Raw genomic sequence first — 23,022 nt, forward strand, 5'->3', positions numbered from 1 at the left:
AAAAAAGAAAAATTGACAGCTTAGGCTCTCAGCAGCTCCGTAATTATTTTTCAAATTTTCTGTTGATTCCAATACATTTTTATTCAGCATAGAGAGACTCATCCAAGTGCAAAGGCTAATGTATCCTTCATTAAGCATATGACCACTAAGCTCTCCTGAAGGAGAATCATATAGCTATATAGCTTGATTAAGGTGAATAATATAGTAAGATAAATAAAGATGGTCTGTAACAATTCCAGGTTGTGCAAGGGAAGAAATGGAGAGAAACAAGAAAACAAATTTTAAAAGGTGGATAATAATGATGACTTTTTTTAGCAATTCCAGTCTGTATAATGGAGAGCAGTGATGACAGCAGTGAGGCCGAGAGTTGCGGCAGATCAGATGTAAGGTGCGGCACGGTGACCTCTCTGGTGGTGTCCGCGCCTCACCCCTGCACCACCACCACCTCTCAGGCCCTCAGCCCCATCAGGAAGAGTGGTGCTGGGAGTGGCTGCCAGGCTTATGATGATGGCATTGGTAACAGACACACCCAGGACCTTCACATTCATTCTGCTGCAGTTGTCAAGAGTTCGGAGGTTAGGTTTTCAGTGCATTGTTCTTTGCAGTTAACCCATTGTTCAATAAGAGCATGAAGGACAAAATCCCATTCTCCAGAGGTGGCTCCATTACATTCTGTGGAGGAAACATTAATAGAAATTCCCCTTTATCATTTTAATTACTCAGCTGGGGGAATAGTATTAGGACCTTATTCATAATAGGTATCAGAGCAATGAAAGTGCATAACCAGCTCTTAAACTAATGACCATATTATAAAAGTATATACTGTACTTTGTACTGCCTCTTTCATAGGGATATACAGTATACGGTACTTTATTTCACTTGCCGATGCATGTGAGCATGTTGGAGCCTTCAAAAACGAACATTTGCTTGCGTGTTATATACAGCATAATGTTTTAGTCTCAGTATAATAGTTTGTATCAGTAACAAGCAAAAGTTTGTGCAGAATAAATTGGCAAGAAAGAGGTACTGTATATACTGTATTATGAAACCTCCAAAGTCACTTAAAGTACTGTATGACTCTTGATTCATGCACGCCACTGCATGATGATAATGTGGGTACTGACTGTTTGTGCTGTGGTACTTATGTAGGCATTTCTGCCTCAGGTGGAGTTTCCTGTTCAGTTTCATGAGCTGCAGTCCAACACTGACTTGAAGATGCCACCATCCAACTGGCTACAGGACCATTCCTCCATCAGGCTGCCCAACCCAACACACAGACCAGCTGACTTTTCCAGGTTTGTCGTTGTTACACAACCCCAGTCAGAGTGACAGTTTAGTCATGCACTTAGGTTTGATCCCCAAGAGGCAAGACTGGAGGTTTATCGATCATGTACAGCCTGTAATATCATCAAGGCAAGTAGGCTGGTCATCTTCCCCTAAATGCGCTGGACTGTGATATGCAACCTTTGGGCCACTATGCATCATAGGGAATGATGTGGCATAGGCAGTTACTGTTTGTAGATAGTCCATATATTGCCTCTGTCTTCCCCCCCCTCCCCCTCTTCATGATTTCTCCGGAGAAAAACGAGGGACAAGGTCATTGTGACCTCAGGGTTAAGGGACTGAATGGGGAGGCTGCCATAGATCGTGCAGCATGGAGAGCCGCCATTAGGTGACCAAGGCAGACGCATGCAAGCTTTTGGAGCCTTCAAAAACGAACTTAGCCTACAGGCTGTCTTGGTTACAGGTTGAGGCTGTGTGCCAACTTTTACCAAAGTTTCTCTACTGGCACTGTTCATTGGGACTAACTGGCAAAGCAATTGTAGAGGTACCAATAGAATTTTAATTGGCAGTTTCCTGAAGTTTGCTAGACTTCATAACATAAAAGTAAAAAGAAAGATTACAAATAACAAGGACTGTTTTTCAGCTTTGACCATCACCTTCTGTCTGTTATCGTCAGCTTCATGACATCTGTTCCCTGTGTTAGAAATCTATAATATTATGCAACAGTTAGAGTGAGACTGCCTATAACAGTTTATTTCCATACATGCTGTTGTTAGTTCTCCCTCATTGATGCTTTTTCTTTCCTTGTTAACTGGACCATGCATAGCTCTGACCATGATTGGGAGCATAATGATGATAATGATAATGATAACAGTAATGATGATGATGAGTACTGACCCTCGCCATTTCCCTGTCATCACCAGCTTTTTCATGGCACACCAATTCCCTGACTGTGTTGGTGAGGTGGATGTGGTATCGTCAGCAGAGAACATTAAGAAATTGCTAAAGATACCATACAACCCCAAGGCACACGTGAGCATGATGATTCACCGAGTGGGCAAGACGCTTCTTATTGATGACTTTGATATCTACAAGTACCTCCTCAGGCAGTCGGAGAAGGAGTGGCAGTGGTTGCGCAAGTTCTTCTTTGAGCATGTACTTCAGTCACTTGCACACAAGGTGGGCATCATAAGTCTGCCCTCCAGTGATATAATTAGGTTCTCTGAATTTAGCTGACTAGAAGAGTGTACAGTATATAAATGAATGTGGATTATGCTGCCATGTCTTTGGGTCCTTTACATATACTTTTGATTTAAGGTATAGTTTTTTTTTTTCTATCTTTTATTTTTTAATTTACTGCATACAGTCTATATGCTTTTGACCTAAGATATCATATTGCAGGAGAATGTTCTGGTGCGTCCCAACAAGAGCCGGCATGTGGTGCAGAGCCGCAGTCTGCTGTCAAAGTTCCTGTACCACAGCATCAATGAGGAAGACCCACGCCCACCCATCCCCACACCACCAGCCTCACACCCATCCATCACACACTCTCCTGTTACAGTACGTAGGGTATGTTACTGTATTTTAGCACACCAGTGATTAACTTTGACAGTAACGCCTTCATTTTGGTGACCTGTTCTTCATTTTATACTTCATGCCTCCAGATACTTTTATTCTGCTGAGAGAGAGAATCAGATTGTGATAGTTGATTGAAGGCTTGATCTAACCCTAGTGAATAATCCTAAACTGAATAAAAGCATCTGATGATAGCAAAGGAAAAAAAATTAGATTGATGGTGTTAATTTATTTATTTATATTATAATTAAAGGCAGTCTGACTAGTATTTAGTAACTGGAGAAACTTGCATATTATTACTTTATATGAAAATTGATGATGTAGTGCTGCTCCCTGGTGCCTGCCCTTTCCTCTCTTCCTTACATCCTCTTCTGTCTATCTTATCTTTATTCTTTCCTCTTCCTTTTGCCTATGGGTGACTTTAAACTTCCTCTTTTGTTTTTTTCTTTCTTTTCCCTTCCTTCTGCCCATTGGTGACTCTACATTAAGTGACAAGCCAAATGGTTTCCTGTACACCAGGAAATCATTTACTACGGTGGGTGGTAACCATATAAGCAAATTATGGCGCCTGGTGGTTCAGTGGGTAATTAAGATGCTCCAATCGGATTGAGTCTGTATAGGTTTATATCCAAGGGATGGTTGGGGATTATTGCGTATGTAATGCCACTCAGGGATGAGTGAGGCTGGTAACTTTCATCTTAAATGTCAGGACCAACTTGTCTAGGCCCAGGCCCCTTTGCTTCTCATGGGGCAACATAGGATTGGATGATGGAAATGGATGGGTATGAAAAGTGAATACTAAATCAGCAGATAGGCATACACAGTGAACATGGAGTGCAGCAGAAAGCAGTGTCTCTAGCATTTCTGCAACCTCATCTTGCATCTGAAGAGCAGTGAAGCTGACAACTCATGCTGCATATCTTGTTTAATGTTGATGACTGTCACTTGATAACAGTTTGTGATTTGAATCCTGTCGGCCTTTTTTTTTTTTTTTTTTTTTGGATATACAATAGTGTTTTGTGCATATGCCTACTTAATTTAGTGTTGGCTTTAGGTGACTGTAACTACAAGCTAAATGGTTTCCACCATATGTCGAAGCCATTTACTACATTCGATGGTATTCATATAACCGGTAGAGCCTGCCATGTGGTCTAGTAGATTAAGATGCTCCAACTGTATGAGGCTCATGAGGATATGAATCCAAGGGATTATTGGAGTTTATTGTTCACATAATACCACCTGGGATGAGCAACAGATCATTCTTCCCTTAAATGTCTGGATTTAGCAATCTAACTCTGTCCCTGATACTCTTGGTGGGGCTTAAAGATATAATGCCTTAGTAACTGTGTGGCTTAATCCCCGTGGTATTGGTTCAGCCGTCAGTGGTGGTCAGCGAGGGTATGCCAGAGCCGAGCCTAGAGGAGCAGCTTCCCCAGGCCACCAGCCGAGCCTTCACCCGCAATGTGGTGTGGAACTTTGAGGACCTCCACATGCTTATTGGTACTGATCTCCCCATCTTTGGTGGCGGCACTCACCCCTGTGTCTCTCTCCGCCTGCATGACATGAGCAAGCCAATCAATATTCTCACAGGTGTGTAATGAGGCTAGAGAATTGGCAGAGTGAGGTATGAGAGTTTATGAGGCAAGAGAGTTTACAGGGTGAGAGATGGAAGTTGATGAGGCTAGGGAGTGGACAGGATGAGGTAGGGAAATTGGTAAGTCTAGCCTATGAATAGAACAAGGTATACTAGTTGATGAGGTTAAGGAATTGACAAAATGAGTAATAGAAGTTAATTGGGCTAGACATTGGACAGAACAGTGTATTGGAGTTGATGAGGCAGAAGAATTGACAGAATGAGGAGTGGAAGATGATGAGGCAAGAGAATGGACATAACGAAGTATGGGAGTCAATGAGCCCATGGAATTGATAGGAGACTGAGTTAATTAATTGAATTATGTGTGAAGGATCACATGACAAGGAACTGGCACCCCATTTTTGAAGTAGGTAGTCAATATATTTAACTCTGACTGATAGGTGTATGTGATGTGCATTGATTAAGAAAAATGACTTCTCAAAATGTCTGAAACTGATAAGGCCTTTGAGGTGCAATCATGCCTTCAATAATAAATGAATGAGTTTCTTGGCCATATTACTGTACTGGATATGATGTTCATAGTTCTTTGTCTGTTATGCTTTCTCTATTCCTGCCTTCTCGCACCTACCTCACCCCATCCATAGGTGGGGAAAAGTGGTCATGATGATGATGAAGGAACTACAGTATTGACCTCAGTCATTTGTGTATTACCATATTTGTTATTAACTGCTCGACATTTCCCGGATAATGTAAAGTAACCCCACACTCTGTTACATAAGGGATTGACTACTGGCTGGACAACCTTATGTGCAACGTGCCAGAGGTTGTGATGTGCTACCACCTGGATGGCATCGTGCAGAAGTATCAGCTGATCAAAACTGAGGACCTGCCCCACACTTCTGAGTGCCAGTTCTCTCCTCGTCTGGTCAGGGACGTGGCACAGAACATTCTCGCTTTCCTCAACAGCCGTGCCACCAAGGAGGGACACACATACTGGCTGTTTAAAGGTGCTAAACTCTGTCCACTTAACTACAGATAGAATTACCATATCTATGTCTTTAATGTTGAGCCATATCAAGAGAGTAACGTGCGCATGGTGATAAATATGAAAAAGTGTTAAGGGAAGGATTTAAAGCCATAGTATTGTCTTTTTTTTTTTGTCATTGAGCTCTGTGAAATATACTTCAGTAGAATGAAAATCTTTGCCAAATGAACTATAGTTGAGACTGAGGCAGTTAGGGAATTGAGTTTCTTCTTTGGTTAGGAGTGGGTTCAGAACAGCCTCACTTCATCAGCAGTCTCTCCACCAAGGAGGGGCACACTTATTGGCTATTTAAAGGCTGGAGATTAGAATGGTATAGTCTTGGAAGTGATGGCCGTATTTTAAGTGGCATAGGAACTTTGCAGCACCTCATCCTTAACAGTTCATTGAGCACATTATACCTCAGTGTCTTATTTTACTGATGCAGAGTAATGTCATTATTAGAATTATTTAAGGATAACAAAAGAGAATCTTAAGGTATTGGATGCATAATAAACTGCTAAGTAAGGGGTGTTGTGAACTTTATATGCCACCTATAATACAGGCTTGAGTGTCTTCATAAGGTCTAGTGAGTAAATGGTGGAAAACTTGAATCATCTGAGACACATATTGGTCCAGCTAAGACTGGTTATGTTTTGCTAATTTTAAACAATATTGAGGTTGTTCAATATGTACATGGATGGGATGATGAGAGAAGTAAAAACACGAGTAATGGAGAGGGGGATGGCGTTTTTAATAAGTGGTGATGAATGGAATGTCTCAAATTTGTTGTATGCTGATGATGCAGTGCTACTTGCTAATACAGGACAAGAGCTTATTAGACTAGTGTAGAGTTTGGGAGATGTCTGTGAGCATCATGCCTTGAGAGCAAATGTAGAAAAGAGTTAAGTGATGGTTATTGAGCATGAAGGTGACTCCCATTGTGATGGTACAGTGAATGGAGAGAGACTGTAATTGGTTAGAGAGTTCATATACCTGGGTACAGAGATAGAGAGGAGAGGAAAATGTGCAAAATAAGTGGAAAGCAGAGTAAGGAAAGTAGCTGATGCTATGAAGAGCTTGGTAAGAAACAGAGGCTTGAGTGTTGCAGCTGCGTAAGGCATACATGAAGGAGTATTAGTGCCAGCTTTAGCATACGGATGTGAGACTATGGTGTGTCATGAAAATGAAAAGTCAGGAGTAAGAGCTGTGGAGATGGGATTGCTGATTAATATATGTGGAGTACAGAGAGTGAAACGAAACGAAACGAAACGAGTACAGAGAGTGAAAAGGATACGGAATAACGTGATTTGTGAAAGATGTAGAGTGAGGAAGTCTGTGGACACCAGAATCGAAGAGAGTGTACTGAGATGGTATGGTCATGTGGAGAGAATGGATGACAGTAGAGTGGTGAAAAAGGTATATCTGAGAGAATTTGAAGGGGGGAGGAGGTGAGGTAGGCCAAGAAGACATTGGAGGGATAGGTGGATGAGTGTGTGAGGAAGAGAGGTATGGAAGTTGGTGAGGCTAGGGGAATGATATGAGGAAAGGAGAGTGTTGTAGATTATATGATTAGCAACTGATGTCCACTATATTTGTTTGTATCAGGCAAGGATGACGACATAGTAAAGCTGTACGATCTTACTTCTCTGTGTGCGGAGGGGCGTGTGAAAGTGGATGGCACAGAGGAGGAGGAATCCCAAGGTGGTGGACAAGGCAACCAGCAGGATGCAGCAGGCAACCCCTTCACTGTCCCTGTGGCCATGTTGTTTTATCGTGTCGCCAAGAACATGCGTGCCTCTCAAGACTCTCGCTCAAAGATTCCCTCCATTAGGGCGCTACTCAATAATGCCCTCACACTCCTTGATCACACTCAGTACCCTAAGGTGAGCTGGAGCTGGTGATGTATACAAATGCATGTATGGTGAAATCTGTTTCACTGGCCATGTTGTAGTTGGCTACCCAGAACAGTAAGATCTAATTCACTGACCTTGTTGTTCTAGTGGGTTAACAAAACTAAAATAGTTTTACATGTGAAGATAATGGATAATGTTAACTGGTTGAGGAAAGTTATGGATATGAATGCGGAAGGCAGTGTCAAGGAGCAATCCTAAGACAATATAGGATAGAGTTTCACATATAAAATCTTAGGGATGTTGTTGTTGTGGCCCAAGGTTCATTTTGACATGAACTGCATGCACTGCAGGTTGAAGATCCCATTCTCCTGCAGTCCACCAGCCTCCTATGGGAAGGTAGGGAAGGAGCTGATAGAAGTTTGCATAACCAAGCAATGAAGCTGCCCAGTTCTATTGGTGCCCATCAGGGTAAAGGAACTAATCATAGATGGTGCAACAAACTGATTAGCCTTCATGTGGTTAAAGCTTAGACTCATTAGTAGGGTCAACTCAAGGCAATTGAAAATTTAAATATATGGTACTTATTAAAGCTTACACATGCCAATTGGACTGAGGCCATTGGAAATGTAATTGTACTTAGTGAAGCTTACATATGCAGATGGTGTTGAGGCCTTTGAAAATGTAAATGTACTTGAGCTGACATAGGTGATACTGTACAGTACTTGGTTTAAAGGTTTTAAAAGTATTCTATTCCACAGATTGTGTCATCAGCACATTACATGCTGTCAGACCTGTATGTGCCCCAGGATATAGATCCAGACTCACCGACGCTCTCAGACTGCAGTGATGAGGAGAGTGAGTGGTCGTCTGTCCTTGGTCAGAGTGAGGACGAGTACAGTGATGATGATGATAAGCGAGAGGCATGTGGTGATGAAGAAGGGGAGAGGTGGGAGAGAGTTGAAGATGAGGAGGTTGGGAGGAATGAATATGAGAGTGAAAAGGAAGTGTGGGAAGTGAAGTTAAGGAGAGGCCAGGAGAAAGGGAGAGGAAAGAAGGATGAGAGTGAAGAAACTGAGAGGCAGAGTGAAAATAAAGTGGTAGAAGAGAAGCTAAAGAGAGGGCAAGGGATGAAGGATGAAAGTGAAGAAGCTGAAAGGATCAACTACAGTGAAAAGGAAGTAAGGGAAGAGAAGTTAAAAAGAGGGCGAGAGAGAAGGAGAGGGAAGAAGGATGAGAATGAAGAAACTGAGAGGAACAAAGACAGTGGAATGGCAGTGAGGGGAAAGAAGTTAAGGAGAGGGAGAAGGAAGAAGGATGAGAGTGGCTACAACCAACCAATGTGCCCAGAGTCTTCTTCAGTGACCCCTGCCCCGAACATGTCATCTAGTATTAAGGTTTCCACACTCTGCAAGTCTCAGTCAACCAGAACTCAGCCACATTATTACAAGTGAGATATACAGCAGCTCTTTTTGCAGTTTCTGTCTGTCTGTATTTACTATGCAGCCTGTATATACTGTATATACACACACACATATATATATATATATATATATATATATATATATATATATATATATTGTTTAATCATTATCATCATAGTATTATTATTTTTTTTTTTCATTAAAGAATTTCCTTGGTTATCATCCTACCCTAACCTGATTCATTTACCATTTTTAATTGTACAAGAAGGTGCAGCAGTAGGGGAGAAAGGATAACTCAGCATGGTTTTTGAAGCCTATGATCATAAAGATTTCTCTCAGTAGCAGAGCCAAATCTTTTGGTGTCAACTTGAATAAAGTAACCAAATGTATCAACTGCAGTGAAAGGGTCAAACAAGGAATACCTGAGCCTTGCATAGCACCTGTAGTGTGGTTGATAGAGGTTTCAGGCTGGAGATCATATCCTAACCTTCCAAGGGTGTTGGGTGGTCTCCTGTGACTTAAATGATATGGAGTATAGTAGTCTAGTCTCATAATAAAATGATTGATTATTATTAGTGTTTCTCATGTACTGTTTTTGCAGGGCACCACCACTTCTGGGTAGCCTGGAGGAGCGTTGTTTGAGTGCCCTGACCCATGTGGTTCAAGCCCTCACCTGCCTCCACTCCTCCACCACCTCAGCCACCTCCACTAGCAGCAGCAGCGCCACTGGGAGGGAGGAGGAAGAACCCAAGATGGCGCGGCCCTTCCAACCCATCCCCATGCCTTACTCACCCCTACACCAGGATAACAAGGATGACAGGTGGGATATCTGTATGTGGAATGGGTGTATTTTTAGTTCATACTTGTATGTGGATGGTATCTCTACACACATTTTGAAAGTAATAGCTGTACTGTCAGCTGCAGCATTTTACTTTAAATCCTTTGAACTTAATGTAGGCTGTCCTCATTATAGGTTAGGGATAAGTCCTAAAGTAATAGAATTTTAGTAGTGTAAATGAGGAGAACTGGCAGATGAAATTAATAGGTTGTGGTGAAAGTATAACCGGTATGGAATCTATTAATATTAACTGTGGATTTAACAATAGTTTATAAAAAAAAAAAGGACTTCTGTAATGTGTGCATGTGTTTATACAGCAAGGTGGCAGTTGTGGTGTCACGTGGGCGTGATCCTCAGCAGCAGGAGCAACTGACAGTGTCTGTGTTGAACCACCAGTACAGTGTGGCATCGTGGTGGGACAAGCTGCATGTGCTGCTGCTTAGGAAGGCATCGCTGGTATACCTGGTCATGGCAAGAACAAACTTTACATCACAAAAGTAAGTCCATGCTTTTTGTTTATCACTCACATTTTATTTCTTACAATAGTACTGTGCCTATTGAATAATCTGGAAGTAAATTGCCTCTCCCTGTTATAAGATGATGTTTTTTCTCAGGTAGGTGGGGGCGCTCACCATTGACTCACTCGATATAGTGTAGCTTTGGGTGTCTGCCCTTTCCTCTCTTCCTTCCTTCCTCTTCTGTCTTTCTTTCCTTCATTCTTTCTTCGTCCTTCTGCCTACGAGTGACGTTGCACTCCCTCTTCTGTCTTTCTTTCCTTCATTCGTTCCTCTTCCTTCTGCCTGTGGACTTTACACTGAGTGACAAGCCAAATGGTTTCCTGCACATCAGGAAACCATGTACTATGCTGGGTGGTAACCATATAACCAAATTATGGCACCTGGTGGTTTAGTGGATAACTAAGGCACGTCAGTCAGATTGAGCCAGTGTAGGTTTATATCCAAAGGGTGGTTGGGGTTTATTGCACACATAATGCCACTCAGGGATGAGTGAGGCTGGTCACTCTCATCTTAAATGTCAGAATCAATTTGCCTAGCCCCGGGCTCTTACGTTCCTCATGGGGCAACATAGGATTGGATGATGGATGGATGGATATACAGGTTCCATCTGTACGTCGGTCATGATACCTCAAACCTGCTCTCTTCCTCCTCTCTAAACCACTGTCATGTATTCCAGTATATACTTTTTTTTTTTTCTTTGGGATCATAGTTTAGTGACGAGCATCTTTCTTGAAATTTTGGTCATACCATCGTCATTGATTCGTTCCACAAGAAGTAACAGGTTTTGTTTATGTAATATCACCAAGGGGAGTAGGCATATCATCGACAATAAATGAACTGCCCTGTAGTACCTTAGCCTTGGGCCCCTGTACCTTGAAAAGGGTAATTTACAGGTGACTGTGACTGTTAGTCTCCCTTAACATCATTTTGGCTTAATCACCATACATTCACTTTGTTAACCTTGTATATTTGGATTAATTCTGTACTGTTCCCCGTCAGGTATGGGCTATCTCTACGGTACCTGCGATTTTCCCTCCATGCGTGGCATGGCATGACATGCCGGCTGGGTGTGGGCACTAGCTGCCTCCCTGCACCAGTGCAGGCCTTAACGCTGGCAGGGGATGTGTTCTACATGATTGCGCGGCACTGGCATGATGCACCTCAGCACGTGGATGCATACAACACAGTCACTGCACCACACACTGACATGTTGGCTCTTCTGGAAAACATCATCCCAGCACAAGGTTAATTAGGGAAGGGTCAGGTCGGGTATGGTCGGATAGGATAGGATAGGATGGGATAGAATAACATAGGATAGGACAGGGTTAAGTAAAGTAAGGTAGGGTAGGGTAGAGAGCCATGATGGATTACAGAAATAATATATTTTTTTCTACTCTGTCAAAGGTCACTAATCTTGTTCAGCTCAATTGATGGCCAAATACTGTATAGTCATATTGGAGGGCTTGTAACCAAAGTGTGTGTGTGTGTGTGTGTGTGTGTGTGTGTGTGTGTGTGTGTGTGTGTGTGTGTGCATTTGTGCATGCACATGTGTGAATTTGTGCTTTTGTGTGTGGAGGGAAGATGACTATTAATGGCCTGACTTTGTGGTGCAGAGTGCAGTGGTGTGATCAAGGTGCCATGTGACATTGAGGAAGCCTTGACATTAAGTGCCAGCAGCCTGGAGGCAGCCCTTGCCACTGCTGACCCTCAAGCCTCTGCACTACTATCACGCCGCCGGGGCAACGTCTGCAATGAACTGGGTGTTATGTACATGAATCATGCTACTAGTGAGTATAGCAGTGCATAATCCCTATTCATCTGTTTTTTTGTGGTAGGTGGGGGCACTCACCATCCACTAACTTGATGTAGTGCCGCTCTCGGGTGGCTGCCCTTTCCTCTCTTTCTTCCTTCTTTCCTTCCTTCCTCTTATGTCCTTCTTTCCTTCCTTCCTCTTATGTCCTTCTTTCCTTCCTCTTCTTTCCTTCATTCTTTCCTCTTCCTTCTGTCTGCGGGTGACTCTTGACCGAATGACAAGCCAAATGGTTTCCTGTACACCAGGAAACCATTTACTATGCTGGGTGGTAACTATATAAGCATATTATGGCACCTGATGGTTTAGTGGGTAATTAAGTTTGAGCCGGTGCAGGTTTATATCCAAGGGGTGGCTGGGGTTTATTGTTTACATAATGCCATCTGGGGATGAGTGAGGCTGGTCACTCTCATCTTATATGTCAGGACCAACTTGCTTACTCCCGGGCTCTTACTCTCCTCATGGGGCAACACGGGATTAGATGGTGTATGTATGTATGTATGAATGTTATATTTTTTTAATGCAAGGAAGAAGGAACCAAAGGCCAGCAGCCCACAAATTGTGCCCTCCAAGAAAAAACAAAAGCAAGATAACAGAGAGCTAAATTGAAGATCTGTTCATTTTGAGATGCCTTAACACACTGTCTGAAAGGCTGGAGATCATAGGCAGTAGGAAATATAGACAGAGGGAGACTGTGCCAGAACTGACCTCTTGCATGCATGAAGGACTGGGAGTAACAGTTAACCCTTGCATTAGAGAGTTGGACAGAAAAGGTATGAGAGTTTGTTGCTAGATGGGTGCAGTTGACCCATTATAGTGGTGGAGGGATGCAAGCAGACAGTTCAGAGGAGCAGCGACCATTGAAGTAGCAATAGAAGAGAGATAAAGGTTCAGCATTCCAGCAAAGAGACAGAGGTTGAAGGGAGCCAGTAAGAGGAGGAGAGCTAATGGGACGAAAAGCATTTGACTCCACCATGTTGAGAAGAGCTGTGTGTAGGAAGCCTCCCCACACGTGAGAGTTGTACTCTACATGGGACCCACATATAAAGTAAAAAACTGTGCAGGAGTAAAGAAGGTATGGAGTCAGCTTTGCATACTTAATCTCTTGGAAGCAGATTTTATAAGAGAGGTAATATTATCTTTCCAAGATAAATTTGGCCAACAGTACAGGAAATATTCAATACTTTATGCTTTTTGTACTTATTTCTTTGCTGTTAAATCCATGATAAGTTACAACAAAATTGACAGAGTTGTTTTGCTGCCTATAAAGCTGATTTGTCAGTTCCCCTTCAATTTACAGTTGTAGGGAAAAAATTGAGGTATTTGGGACACATCTGTGACTTATTATGAGGACTGCCTGCATGTATATCTGTTTATTACCATATCAGATGCTTTATTCTGTAGTTCATGGAGGACTAGGAATAGCCATGGGATTAATTTTCTTTCTCTTCCTGCATCCAGAGTTATGTGATGAGAGTGACGTGGGGTTTGAGGGTGCAGAGGAGTTGTGGCGTCTGAGTGAGAAATTCCTGCGCAAGGGATTGGAGTCCTTCACCCGTGTGCAGGACTCCCCTAACATGGCGCTCTTGCACTCCAACACGGGGCGACTGCTGCGACTGTGTGCCTTCTACTGCTCCAACCAGGAGACTCAAGGGGGACACAAACAGGCCAATGCTGAACAGAGATATTATGAGCAGGTTAGAGAGGTCATGCTAAACTGAGGAATTTTTCTTACCATGTCTAGGCAGTTCCCTTCCTTACTGTGCATGCTGCAAATGTGCATTTATGTGATGGTACAGACTTAACTGGGCAGTTCTGCTGTCCATTTATATGAACACCTTTCAGCTCCCTTTCTGCCTCTCCTCTCCCAAGAAGAATGGTAGACAGCAGGAAAATGGGAACCTGAGTTTGCAGTCCATTACGTTCATGTCTAAATGAGTTTGGGTTAACAACAGCAACATGTACCAGAAACAGTTAATGCTGTAGCTGTAACCTTAGGTTCATCTGAATGTGAACCTGGTGTACTGCAGTCCTCCATTGTAGTCCACCATCCTTCTTTCAGGGAATGCAGAAGGGCATTTGTATAAGTATTCATGTTGCAAATGCTTTGTTAATACTGCCATCTGCCTTTATGCCATACCAAATTACTATTTTTTGTTACTGAGGTATGTATTATGATATATGTATTATGACTGCCAACTTCGGCACACAGGCAATGAAAGAGTACCAGCGTGCATTGGAGATCTTGGTGTCAAGAGAGCGGAGTGCAGAGATATGGGACCTGGTGGTATGGGAGTACAGCACTACATTGTACACCCTAGCATCTGTGAGGCAGGACCTTCTGCCACACTCAAAGCAGGTATGGTTGCCATTCAGAAGAAAAGAGAAAGTACAAAAGTGAGAGAATTATTACACTCTGTATTAGCAAGTGGAAGAATTATCAGCAGAGTGGGTGTATTGACATGGATAATCATAAATACAGTAATCACTCCAATATCCGGATCAATAGAGCCATCGGTAGGTTCGGATATTGGTTTTGTCCGGATATTGGGCCCCAGCTTATGGACTTGTACTTACGGACCCTAACACAGAGAAACACCTATACAACTCCCTCCGGACATGCATAGCACCTATTTAACACCCAAATCACACCAATAAGGCACATAAATGACTGAAATAAATGCAATAGACACATAAAATGTGGGTTTAGAAGTATGTTCATACATTAATAAACATTCTGGTACTTATGGACTCTAACCGAACCTAACCTAACCGAACCTAACCGAACTCTGAAAAACACATTCCTACTGCACATGCATGAGGTAAGTTTAGTATGGAAAGAAGTACAGTATGACACTTTCTGGTAAGTATAGTATGGGAAAAAATACAATATGAAACATTCTGGTAAATATAGTATGGAAAATAGTACAACATGAAACATTTTGGCTACTTACAGCAAGTCCCTGGCCACCTCGATGAATAACCGCCTCCTCTCGGACTCTGACAGTAAGAACGATTTCCTGAAGCACTTGCACTACACTCTTCCTGAAGTCTTGCACTGAACTTAGTCACTAACACACAGAAGTCCGTTCTTTTCACAGTGTTCACTTTAGTCCAAATAATGTTCCATTAAATTTAAGTGTTGCACATTAACTTTTCCCAAGTTTTTTTAAGTTTCCAAAGCCAAAACAAAGAAGGTTAGTTACGTTAAATTTCTTTTCTACTTAGTCTTTTCTCCCAACTTGAAAACCTTAACACAACACACCGTTTTTTTCACTGCACAACACTCAAAATTCCCGTGTGGTCTAGTGGAAAAGTTCTTGCTGTTTATTCACTGTCAGAGCCCGAGAGTATCACTGGCAGGCGTCCAAGGGGTGCATCGGTGGGTAGTGGTGATGGCGTACCGACTACAGAAGACTCTGAAGACAGCCGCAAACTCACGTCGAGCGGTGACTCCACTGTAGCTGATGTGCTGGGCTGTGGCTCGGAGCATGAGGGCCTGTCTTGGGGAGGCAACGGAGTGGAACCAGGGCTTGGCACAGCGGGGGTCATGGGCCTGAAAAAACTGTCAATCGTTGACTGACGCAAGGACCGACGATTCTGGCGATTGATGATGCGCTGCCGGAAAGCACGCACTTCCTCCACGAGTCCCAAGGGCCCCATCTCCCTGTCGCAGTCCGGGTGTTCCAGGTAGTCTAGGACGAACTCTAGATGTTCCCCGGAGTGCGCTCAGCTTGGGGATGGCTGGAGTAGTGTCCTGCTGGGCGGAGTCTGCATCATCATCGCCTTCGTCGCTGCCGGAATCTTCAAGTTCGGGACTGACACCAGCAACCGAAGACGCGATCTCGATATCAGACAACGTCTGATACCCAGGATCGCCTCGTCGTCGTCCAACCACTCTCACGAACATCGTCCACATCAACATCGTCGCCGTGCGCAGAGCCGTGCATGGAGGTCATCCACGTCAAACCCTAGGAAATCGTACTCCACATCTGTTCCGAGAAGCAGACGAGACCAACCATTTTCAAGAGTTTTCACAGGGACTTCCTTCCATGCACTAGCCCAGTTGTACAGCGCAGACTTGATGTTGTAGCGGCGAAGGTTTTCCAAAGTCCGCTTGTCTCGAGTGTCACGTCCTTCCCTGCGCTCGTCCTCGTCCTCGAGAACCACCATCACCTCGTCCAGGAACTTCCGACGGTACAGGCGCTTTGTTGCCACGATCACTCCTTGGTCCATTGGTTGAATGAGAGCAGTCGTATTAGGTGGCAGAAAAATGCACCTAATACGGCCATTCTCAGCAACCAAGTCCTTGTCGCACGGGTGGGCAGGTGCATTGTCGAGGAGAAGGAGAGCCTTTACCTGGTCGCGAGGAATTCCCAGTGTCTTCGTCTGGTAATGTATGACCTCCTTGACGAAGTGATGGTGAAACCAGTCTTTGAAAATCACAGCTGTGAACCATGCTTTCAAAGAATGGTACCATACGACAGGAAGGACATCCATCACCCCACGAAGGCACCGAGGCTGCTTTGCACGGCCAACAATAACGGGCTTAAGCCGGTGCATGCCGTTAGCATTGGCACAACACAAAGCAGATATCCGTTCCTTAGAAAGCTTGCGGCCAGGTACACGCTTCTCCGTCTCATCGGCGAGAGTGTTCGTTGGCACCGAGCGATAGAATAGGCCAGTTTCGTCAGCGTTATAGACTTGACCGAGAGTGAGGCCCTCCCTGTCGATCAAGCCTTTCACCTTGTGCCGAAACTCGTCCACTCCATCTCGTTAGCGTCCAATGCTTCGCCATGTGCTTTACGGTTAGTAAGGCCATGTCGCAACTTGAACGCGAAGAGCCAACCCTCGGATGCCTTGAAGTCTAGGGCGTCGTGAAGCCTTGCAACTTCTCAGCAGCAGCCTTCAGCTCCGTTCCACGTACCATCACACCAGCTGCACGTTGCTGTCGATACCAAATCAACGTGGAGCGGTCGATCTCTGCATACTTGGGAGTAAACATAACCTTCCTCTCCACGTTGCGTTTGCTTCTCGACGAGAAGTCAGCCGTGTACTGCATGAGCTTGTCTCGGGAACGCTTGATATCAAACAAAGTCGACCGGGCCAGGTTGAACTCGCGGAGAATGCGAGAGGAAGACCAACCCGCATCAACCTTCTCCAATATCTCCCGTTTCTTCTCCAGAGTCAACACCACTCTCTTCCTTTTCTCAGGAGGCGGGGCCATCATCACACACACTAAGAGTAGGGCAGAGAGCAGCAGGAGGCCTTGCAGCAAGTACGGCACCACCACAAAAGCGAGCACGTGGGCAGCCATGACGAAGAGCGTAGGTCTTGTCGCGGTGAGAGACAGGTGGGAAGTGGGGAGGATGCAGCGGCGCTCTATCGGACGTCGGAGGAATGACGAACCAAAACAATGCTCTCACGCGGCGCGCGCGGCAAGTTCAAATTACGGACGGCAAAAAATCGATTTTTTTTCCAATTTTTTTGGATTTTCGGACCATTTTGGGAATGTTTGATCCCAGGACGATAAGGTTCGGTTAGTGGGGATGTTCGGTTATTGGGCGTCCGGATATTAGAGGGATTACTGTAATTTGTTCTTGTTTTTCCTGCAGGGTGGTGGTGTGGACCGTGAGGTGGTGGAGTTGCTGAACAAGGCACGTAAATACTGTGATGTCACCACCCCAGGACCCCGTCAGCCCCTTTACCAGTATCGTGCTGCTGTGGTGTACATGAGGCTGGCAGGGATGTACCACAGTGCTCTAAGGTCAGGGAGACAAAAGGCTGAAGAGATATGTATGTCTTGCTTTACATTGTCATATCCTTTCAAGTGGGTGAATTATTCTTATATCATTTGATGGCCTAGCCTTGGGCCCCTACACTTCCATTTATTTGGGGCAAAATAGGAGTGAAAATAGTTGTATCATCTGGTGCTACTGATGTAACTGAGTAGCCATGCTGTCTGGTTGTACAACACCCACAAGAAAAGTAATTTCAGCCTATAGTCCACCAGTTTTGCATCCAGTAAGTCTAGGGCCACAGCAGTATCTGTAACTAATATGTGCGTTTGTGTTGGTTCAGAGACGGGGAAGGTGAAGCCAAGACAATGCGACACCTAGCTGAAGTAAACTACAAGAAGGCAGCAGGATTGTTCCTACTCTTGGAGAACCCTATTGATATCTTTAAGGTCCAGCTTGATCGTGTGGTGCTGCTACTTGACCAGGTTAAAGGTACATTCCTGTCTTCTTTGGTAATGTAGCCTAGGTAGTGTAGTGGTTAGAATGTCCCAGTCAGAGTGATGACCTTCCAAAGGTTTGATCCCCATGAGGTGACTGGAGGCTATTCAGACATGTAATGGCACCGTGGGAAATAGGCTGGTCATCTACCCATAATTATAATGTGCTGGACTGTGGAAACCACTCAGTAGGCCCCAACACCTTGAGGGAGGTAAAATGGGATTAACTTTTTTCCCTTGTTACAGAGGCAGACTTTATCAGTACTAAAAATGTACAGTGTTACAGTTCATTATGATATACAGTAAACCCTTCATAAGTTGAACTATATGGTCCTCTAGGATAGTTTGACTTGCAGAATTTTCCAACTAACCGGAAATAATTGCAAAAAAACCTGTACTGTATTACCCCCCCAGTAGTCACAAATTATATATGAGTACATGTTTATTAACACTAAACTAAAGAAGCATTTATAAAGCAATAAAAATAAACAATAAAAACAGTTCAGTGCATGTCATAGGCTAGGCAAGGATTGGAGGTTGCATAGATGGAGAGGTGCAACAGTCACTTAATTACATAATATTCTGCACATTTACTTCATTTTACAATCAGTCGTGTCAGGACCAACTTGCCTAGCTCCTGACTCCTATGCCTTTTATGGGGCAACACAGGATAAGATGATGTATGTTTGTATGTATAATCAATTAAACTAACATTTAACACTTGGAATATAATAAACTAAAATGTATCACTTGGAATATAAGAGACTAAAATGTAGCACTTGGAAAATAAGAAACAAAAATGCAACCCTTTGAATAAACACTTAGTCATACCGCGGTCAGAGTTCGATTTAGAGGAAATTGCGCCTTCTGCAGGGTCAACTTATCAAGGTTTTACTGTATAGCTGAAATAAAATATCAAGGCATAATAAATTGCTCAGAAAAAGATGCTGCAGAGCCTACAATGCCACTTGGAATATGTCCTAAAATGTCACATTTTCCCTAAAATTGGTACATACTAATACAGTAAAAGTCCTGTAATCCGAATGGCAGGGAACTGAGGGTCTTTCTGACTATTGTTTTTTGTTTTTCGGATTATTGGGAGGGGGCTTCTGAAAACATTAGAAATACGTACACTCATGGTCATTAATTTCTGCCCAGCAGTGTCCCCTTTCTGCCATTGTATACCCAGCGAAGAGGGGAGGGGGGGAGGATGAAATGAGCTTCACTCCCCTCTACCCCAGCTCCCAGCCCTCCCCCATACCCCTACCCAACCCCCCACCCATCATTCTTAACTTGCAGTTACATCTCAAACTGATTTCATGCTTAACACTCTTGGTCCCACTACTAATACAAACATAGAACACTAGGATATTTTTGTTTTACTGTCAACGTTGTAATGCATTAATTTCTTGCTGCAGCATTGTCATAGACATATTATATACTTCTTATATATCCTTATGTTTTATGTTTGTGTATTGGTAATGTGACTATGAGTGTAAAGTATGAGGTTAGGTTGAGATGTAACCACCAGTTAAGAATGACGAGTGGGGGGTTGAGTTTAGTAGGGGTATGGGGGAGGGTTGGGAGCTGGGGTAGAGACAGGTGGAGCTCATTTTGTCCCCCCCTCCCATCTTCCCTGGGTATATTGAGATAGGAAGGGGGTACCCCTGAGCAGAAATTAGTGATCATGAGCGTACATGATCATTAAATAAACACCTAAAATTTTCATTTTTTGTTTTTGAAGGCTCCAACATGCTTTCATGCATTGGCCATGGTCACCTGATGGCGGCTCTCCATGCTGCTCGATTTGTGGCAGCCCCCCTGTTCAGTCCCTTAACCTTGAGGTCACACTTAATGACCTTTTCCCACGTCTTTTTTGGTCTACCCCTCACAATCCCACCCCCAGTATTAACGCTTCTCACTTTCTGCACCCAATTATCATCCCCCATCCTCTCCACATACCCAAACCACCTCAGTCTACTTCTCCTCATCACAAGACCAATACACTCCAGTCCCAACCTACCTCTCAACTCTTTCATCGTAAAATGATATGGGTTATTATTTTACTCACCGGAAATGCATCGAAGTGTAAATGAATAGTTGCAGGCTGGTATGTTCAAGTCCAGGGACAAGTTCAAGCCAGATGAATCCTTAGATAAAGCCCAGAGCAATTAAAAAAAAGCTCAGAAAAATTATAAAAGTTTCTCCTTGAAAAATTCGGAGTATTGGGATTTTGGATTATTGATGGTCAGATTGGAGGACTTTTACTGTATGACTTACTACTGTGTGTAAATAATTCTTGTGAAGGTGTTGTGACTTGAAATGAGGATTTACTGTGTCATTTTTTTCTTTATGGAGGTGTTAGCAGTGCCCAGATGCTTTCCCGTGTACACCTATCCATCTTACACCTGCTGGTGGAGTGTCTGCCGGCCCTGAGAATGATCCAGTCCCACTTTGTGTCCTCTCCCACACACAAGTCCACACCTGGCACCCCCACGGCTAAGGTGCAGACAGTGGGGGGAGATGGGAAGGGGAGGCAGGGTGCCATGGGAGTGGAAAGGGATGGTAAGGCAGAGAGGAGCAGGATGGATGCAGAGAAGAGCAGGCTGGACAAGGGAGGAGAAACTGGTAGTGATGCCTTTAAGAATTCGGATGTGACAGACAAGCTCCCAAACCATGATGTAAATAAAGAAAATATTAGCGAAGTAGATAAAAATGGTAATACAATGGACAAGTTCCCAAACCAGGATGTAAATAAAGAAACTATTAATGATCCAGATGAAAACACCAGTACAAAAGACTCACAGTCAAATCACCATGTAAACAGTGAAACTATGTGTTCTTCCACAAGCCCAGAAAGAGAAAGCAGTGGTGTGCTAAGCCATGAGGAGGAGGAGACACGGGCCAAGATAAAGGAGCTGCTGGAAGTGTTTGAGAAGAAACTGCATGGCTCACTCAAGGAGCTGATAAGGGCTGCCAAGAAGGGGTAGGTATCTTTTGTATACCTTTCCAGTACAGTCCTGTTTATTTTATTTTAATTTTGCATGTGGAGCTATGTGGAGAGATGACAAACAAATGAGGAAGTTACAGATTACTGTGGTGTTGATGTTGATGTGGTGGAAAGTGTTAGAAGTGCCTTGAGATGGATTATCCATGTGCAAGGAGTGGAGAATGAGAGAGTGACTTGGAGGTGGAGGATCTAGTGGAAAAACAAATAATGTTTTAAAGGGCCTGGTACAGAGCAGAAACTTTATTTCATTATTATACAAGACTATAATTCCCTTAGTGTTTGGTGGTGTACTGGTTAGAATGTCCTAGTCATAATGATGGCATTGCATAAGTTCAATCCTATGGAGGTGATGGAGATTTTTTGATCATGTAATGCCATGAAGGGAAGTGGGCTGGCCATCTTACCCTTAAATATACAGGCATACGGTAGCCTGGGATTGGACCCTTATGTGTTGAAGGGTTATATGGGATTGACTCTTGACATTTTTGTATTGTAATTCTTCCATATGAACAGTTCACATAGCATTGCAGAATCAACACATTTTCCATATTTTACCACAGGGGCCTGAGCAGTGATAGTTTGGGGACACTAAAGAAGATGTACAGTGCAAGTCTTAATGTCCACAGCCTGTCCCTCCACATCCACCTCCTGTCTGCAACCACCGCCATCGCCCCGCTTCTCAACACACTTCCCCAGCGCAGGTGATTGTTAACCATTCATCCCATGCTTTCCCTCTTTTTCTCAGCCTTCACCCTTTCCTTCTGTTTCATCACTATGGAGACAGTGAAAAATAGGTTCTGCGTGTGTCTCAAAGGCTCACCACCCCTACGCTACTGCCATCACCCCAGTTCTCAACACACTCCCGCACCATAGGTAACCATTTAGCATTATTCACCCACTCTTCCAGTTCCTTTGTTCACTCCTTTTTGTTCTTTTTCTCTCATTTCTATCTTTTGTCCCTTTTGTTTTCAGCCCCCTCTTACTCCTTGTTATACCCTTTAACTTTTTTTCCTTGCTTCTTTCTCCATAACATTTTCTCTCTCTCTCTCTTTCTCTCATTTTCTCCTTTCCTAATCTCCCCATCTGCGTCTCTTTCTGTTTCTTGCATGCCTTTCCCTGTCATCATGTCTTCACCTTCATCTTTTTCTCAACCTTGTCTCTCCAGTTGTCTTCATGTCACCCACCTCCTTCCTTCCTTCTGGTGTAGTTGTATATATTTTCCTCAGACTCTTCCTCTTTCTCTCTGCCACCATTTTTCTTTCTCTCCTCCCTATTTCTGCCATTGTATATTGTTTCACTGTTGTATTTCATATTTTCCCTTTTTGTTTGTTTTGCTATTGTATTTCATATTCTTATCCTTTTATTTGAATATCAGTCATATTAGTATCACTCACTTGACATGTTGTTACATCACATATTCCTTTCTGCTTTTCATGTCAATATCATTACTTCTTTCTCGTCTAGCACCACACCACTTCATTCTTGTCTATCTTTACCTCATCTTGCAGGTTCTCCTTCCTTGTATACCTTTTCTCTTGTTGTCCTTCCTTCTTTATGTTCTCAGCACTGTGAAATATGTAGAGTTAGTCACTGACATTCTGTAAGGGCATTTTAGTGAGTGGTAGAGCTTGGTAAACGTGGTACAAAAATAAAAAAAAGTCTTTAATTATGATAATGCAGATGGCATAATATGTTACCAAGAACAGCAGGGTAATTTTTTGGCATCAGTATTCATTTTTATGGTATGTCTATTGGAGAAATGGATCAGTTCACAGTGCAGTTTGAGACCATGTTTATTTTTACTTTTGGGATTGATATGTTTGGTGTTAGCCATTATATTAAGCCATCTGCATGTATCGG

The 23,022-nt window shown here is 43.4% G+C and overlaps 1 protein-coding gene across 1 annotated transcript; it reads left to right on the plus strand.

Moving 5' to 3' along the window:
* Positions 1-332: 332 nt before the first annotated feature.
* Positions 333-21,867, plus strand: LOC145402569 (erythroid differentiation-related factor 1). Its single transcript, XM_080274569.1, has 19 exons — positions 333-575; positions 1,165-1,295; positions 2,208-2,463; positions 2,686-2,853; positions 4,236-4,449; positions 5,233-5,460; positions 7,083-7,360; positions 8,089-8,257; positions 8,678-8,777; positions 9,353-9,571; positions 9,907-10,086; positions 11,107-11,351; positions 11,721-11,894; positions 13,379-13,614; positions 14,130-14,276; positions 17,533-17,684; positions 17,999-18,147; positions 20,511-21,138; positions 21,723-21,867. The coding sequence occupies exons 1-19, from the start codon at positions 333-335 to the stop codon at positions 21,865-21,867; spliced, it is 4,062 nt and encodes a 1,353-aa protein (XP_080130695.1).
* Positions 21,868-23,022: the final 1,155 nt, after the last annotated feature.

This window comes from Coenobita brevimanus, chromosome 58 (assembly GCF_032717465.1).
Source record: "Coenobita brevimanus isolate Jiangsu-jjx chromosome 58, ASM3271746v2, whole genome shotgun sequence".
Taxonomy (NCBI): Eukaryota; Metazoa; Arthropoda; class Malacostraca; order Decapoda; family Coenobitidae; genus Coenobita; species Coenobita brevimanus.

Excerpts from the sequence above, each read along its gene's own strand:
- LOC145402569 (XM_080274569.1), top strand. The coding sequence starts at position 333 with ATGGAGAGCAGTGATGACAGCAGTGAGGCCGAGAGTTGCGGCAGATCA. Across the intron at positions 14,277-17,532 it reads TTCTGCCACACTCAAAGCAG|GGTGGTGGTGTGGACCGTGA; the intron begins GTATGGTTGCCA and ends TTTTTCCTGCAG. Across the intron at positions 17,685-17,998 it reads ATGTACCACAGTGCTCTAAG|AGACGGGGAAGGTGAAGCCA; the intron begins GTCAGGGAGACA and ends GTGTTGGTTCAG.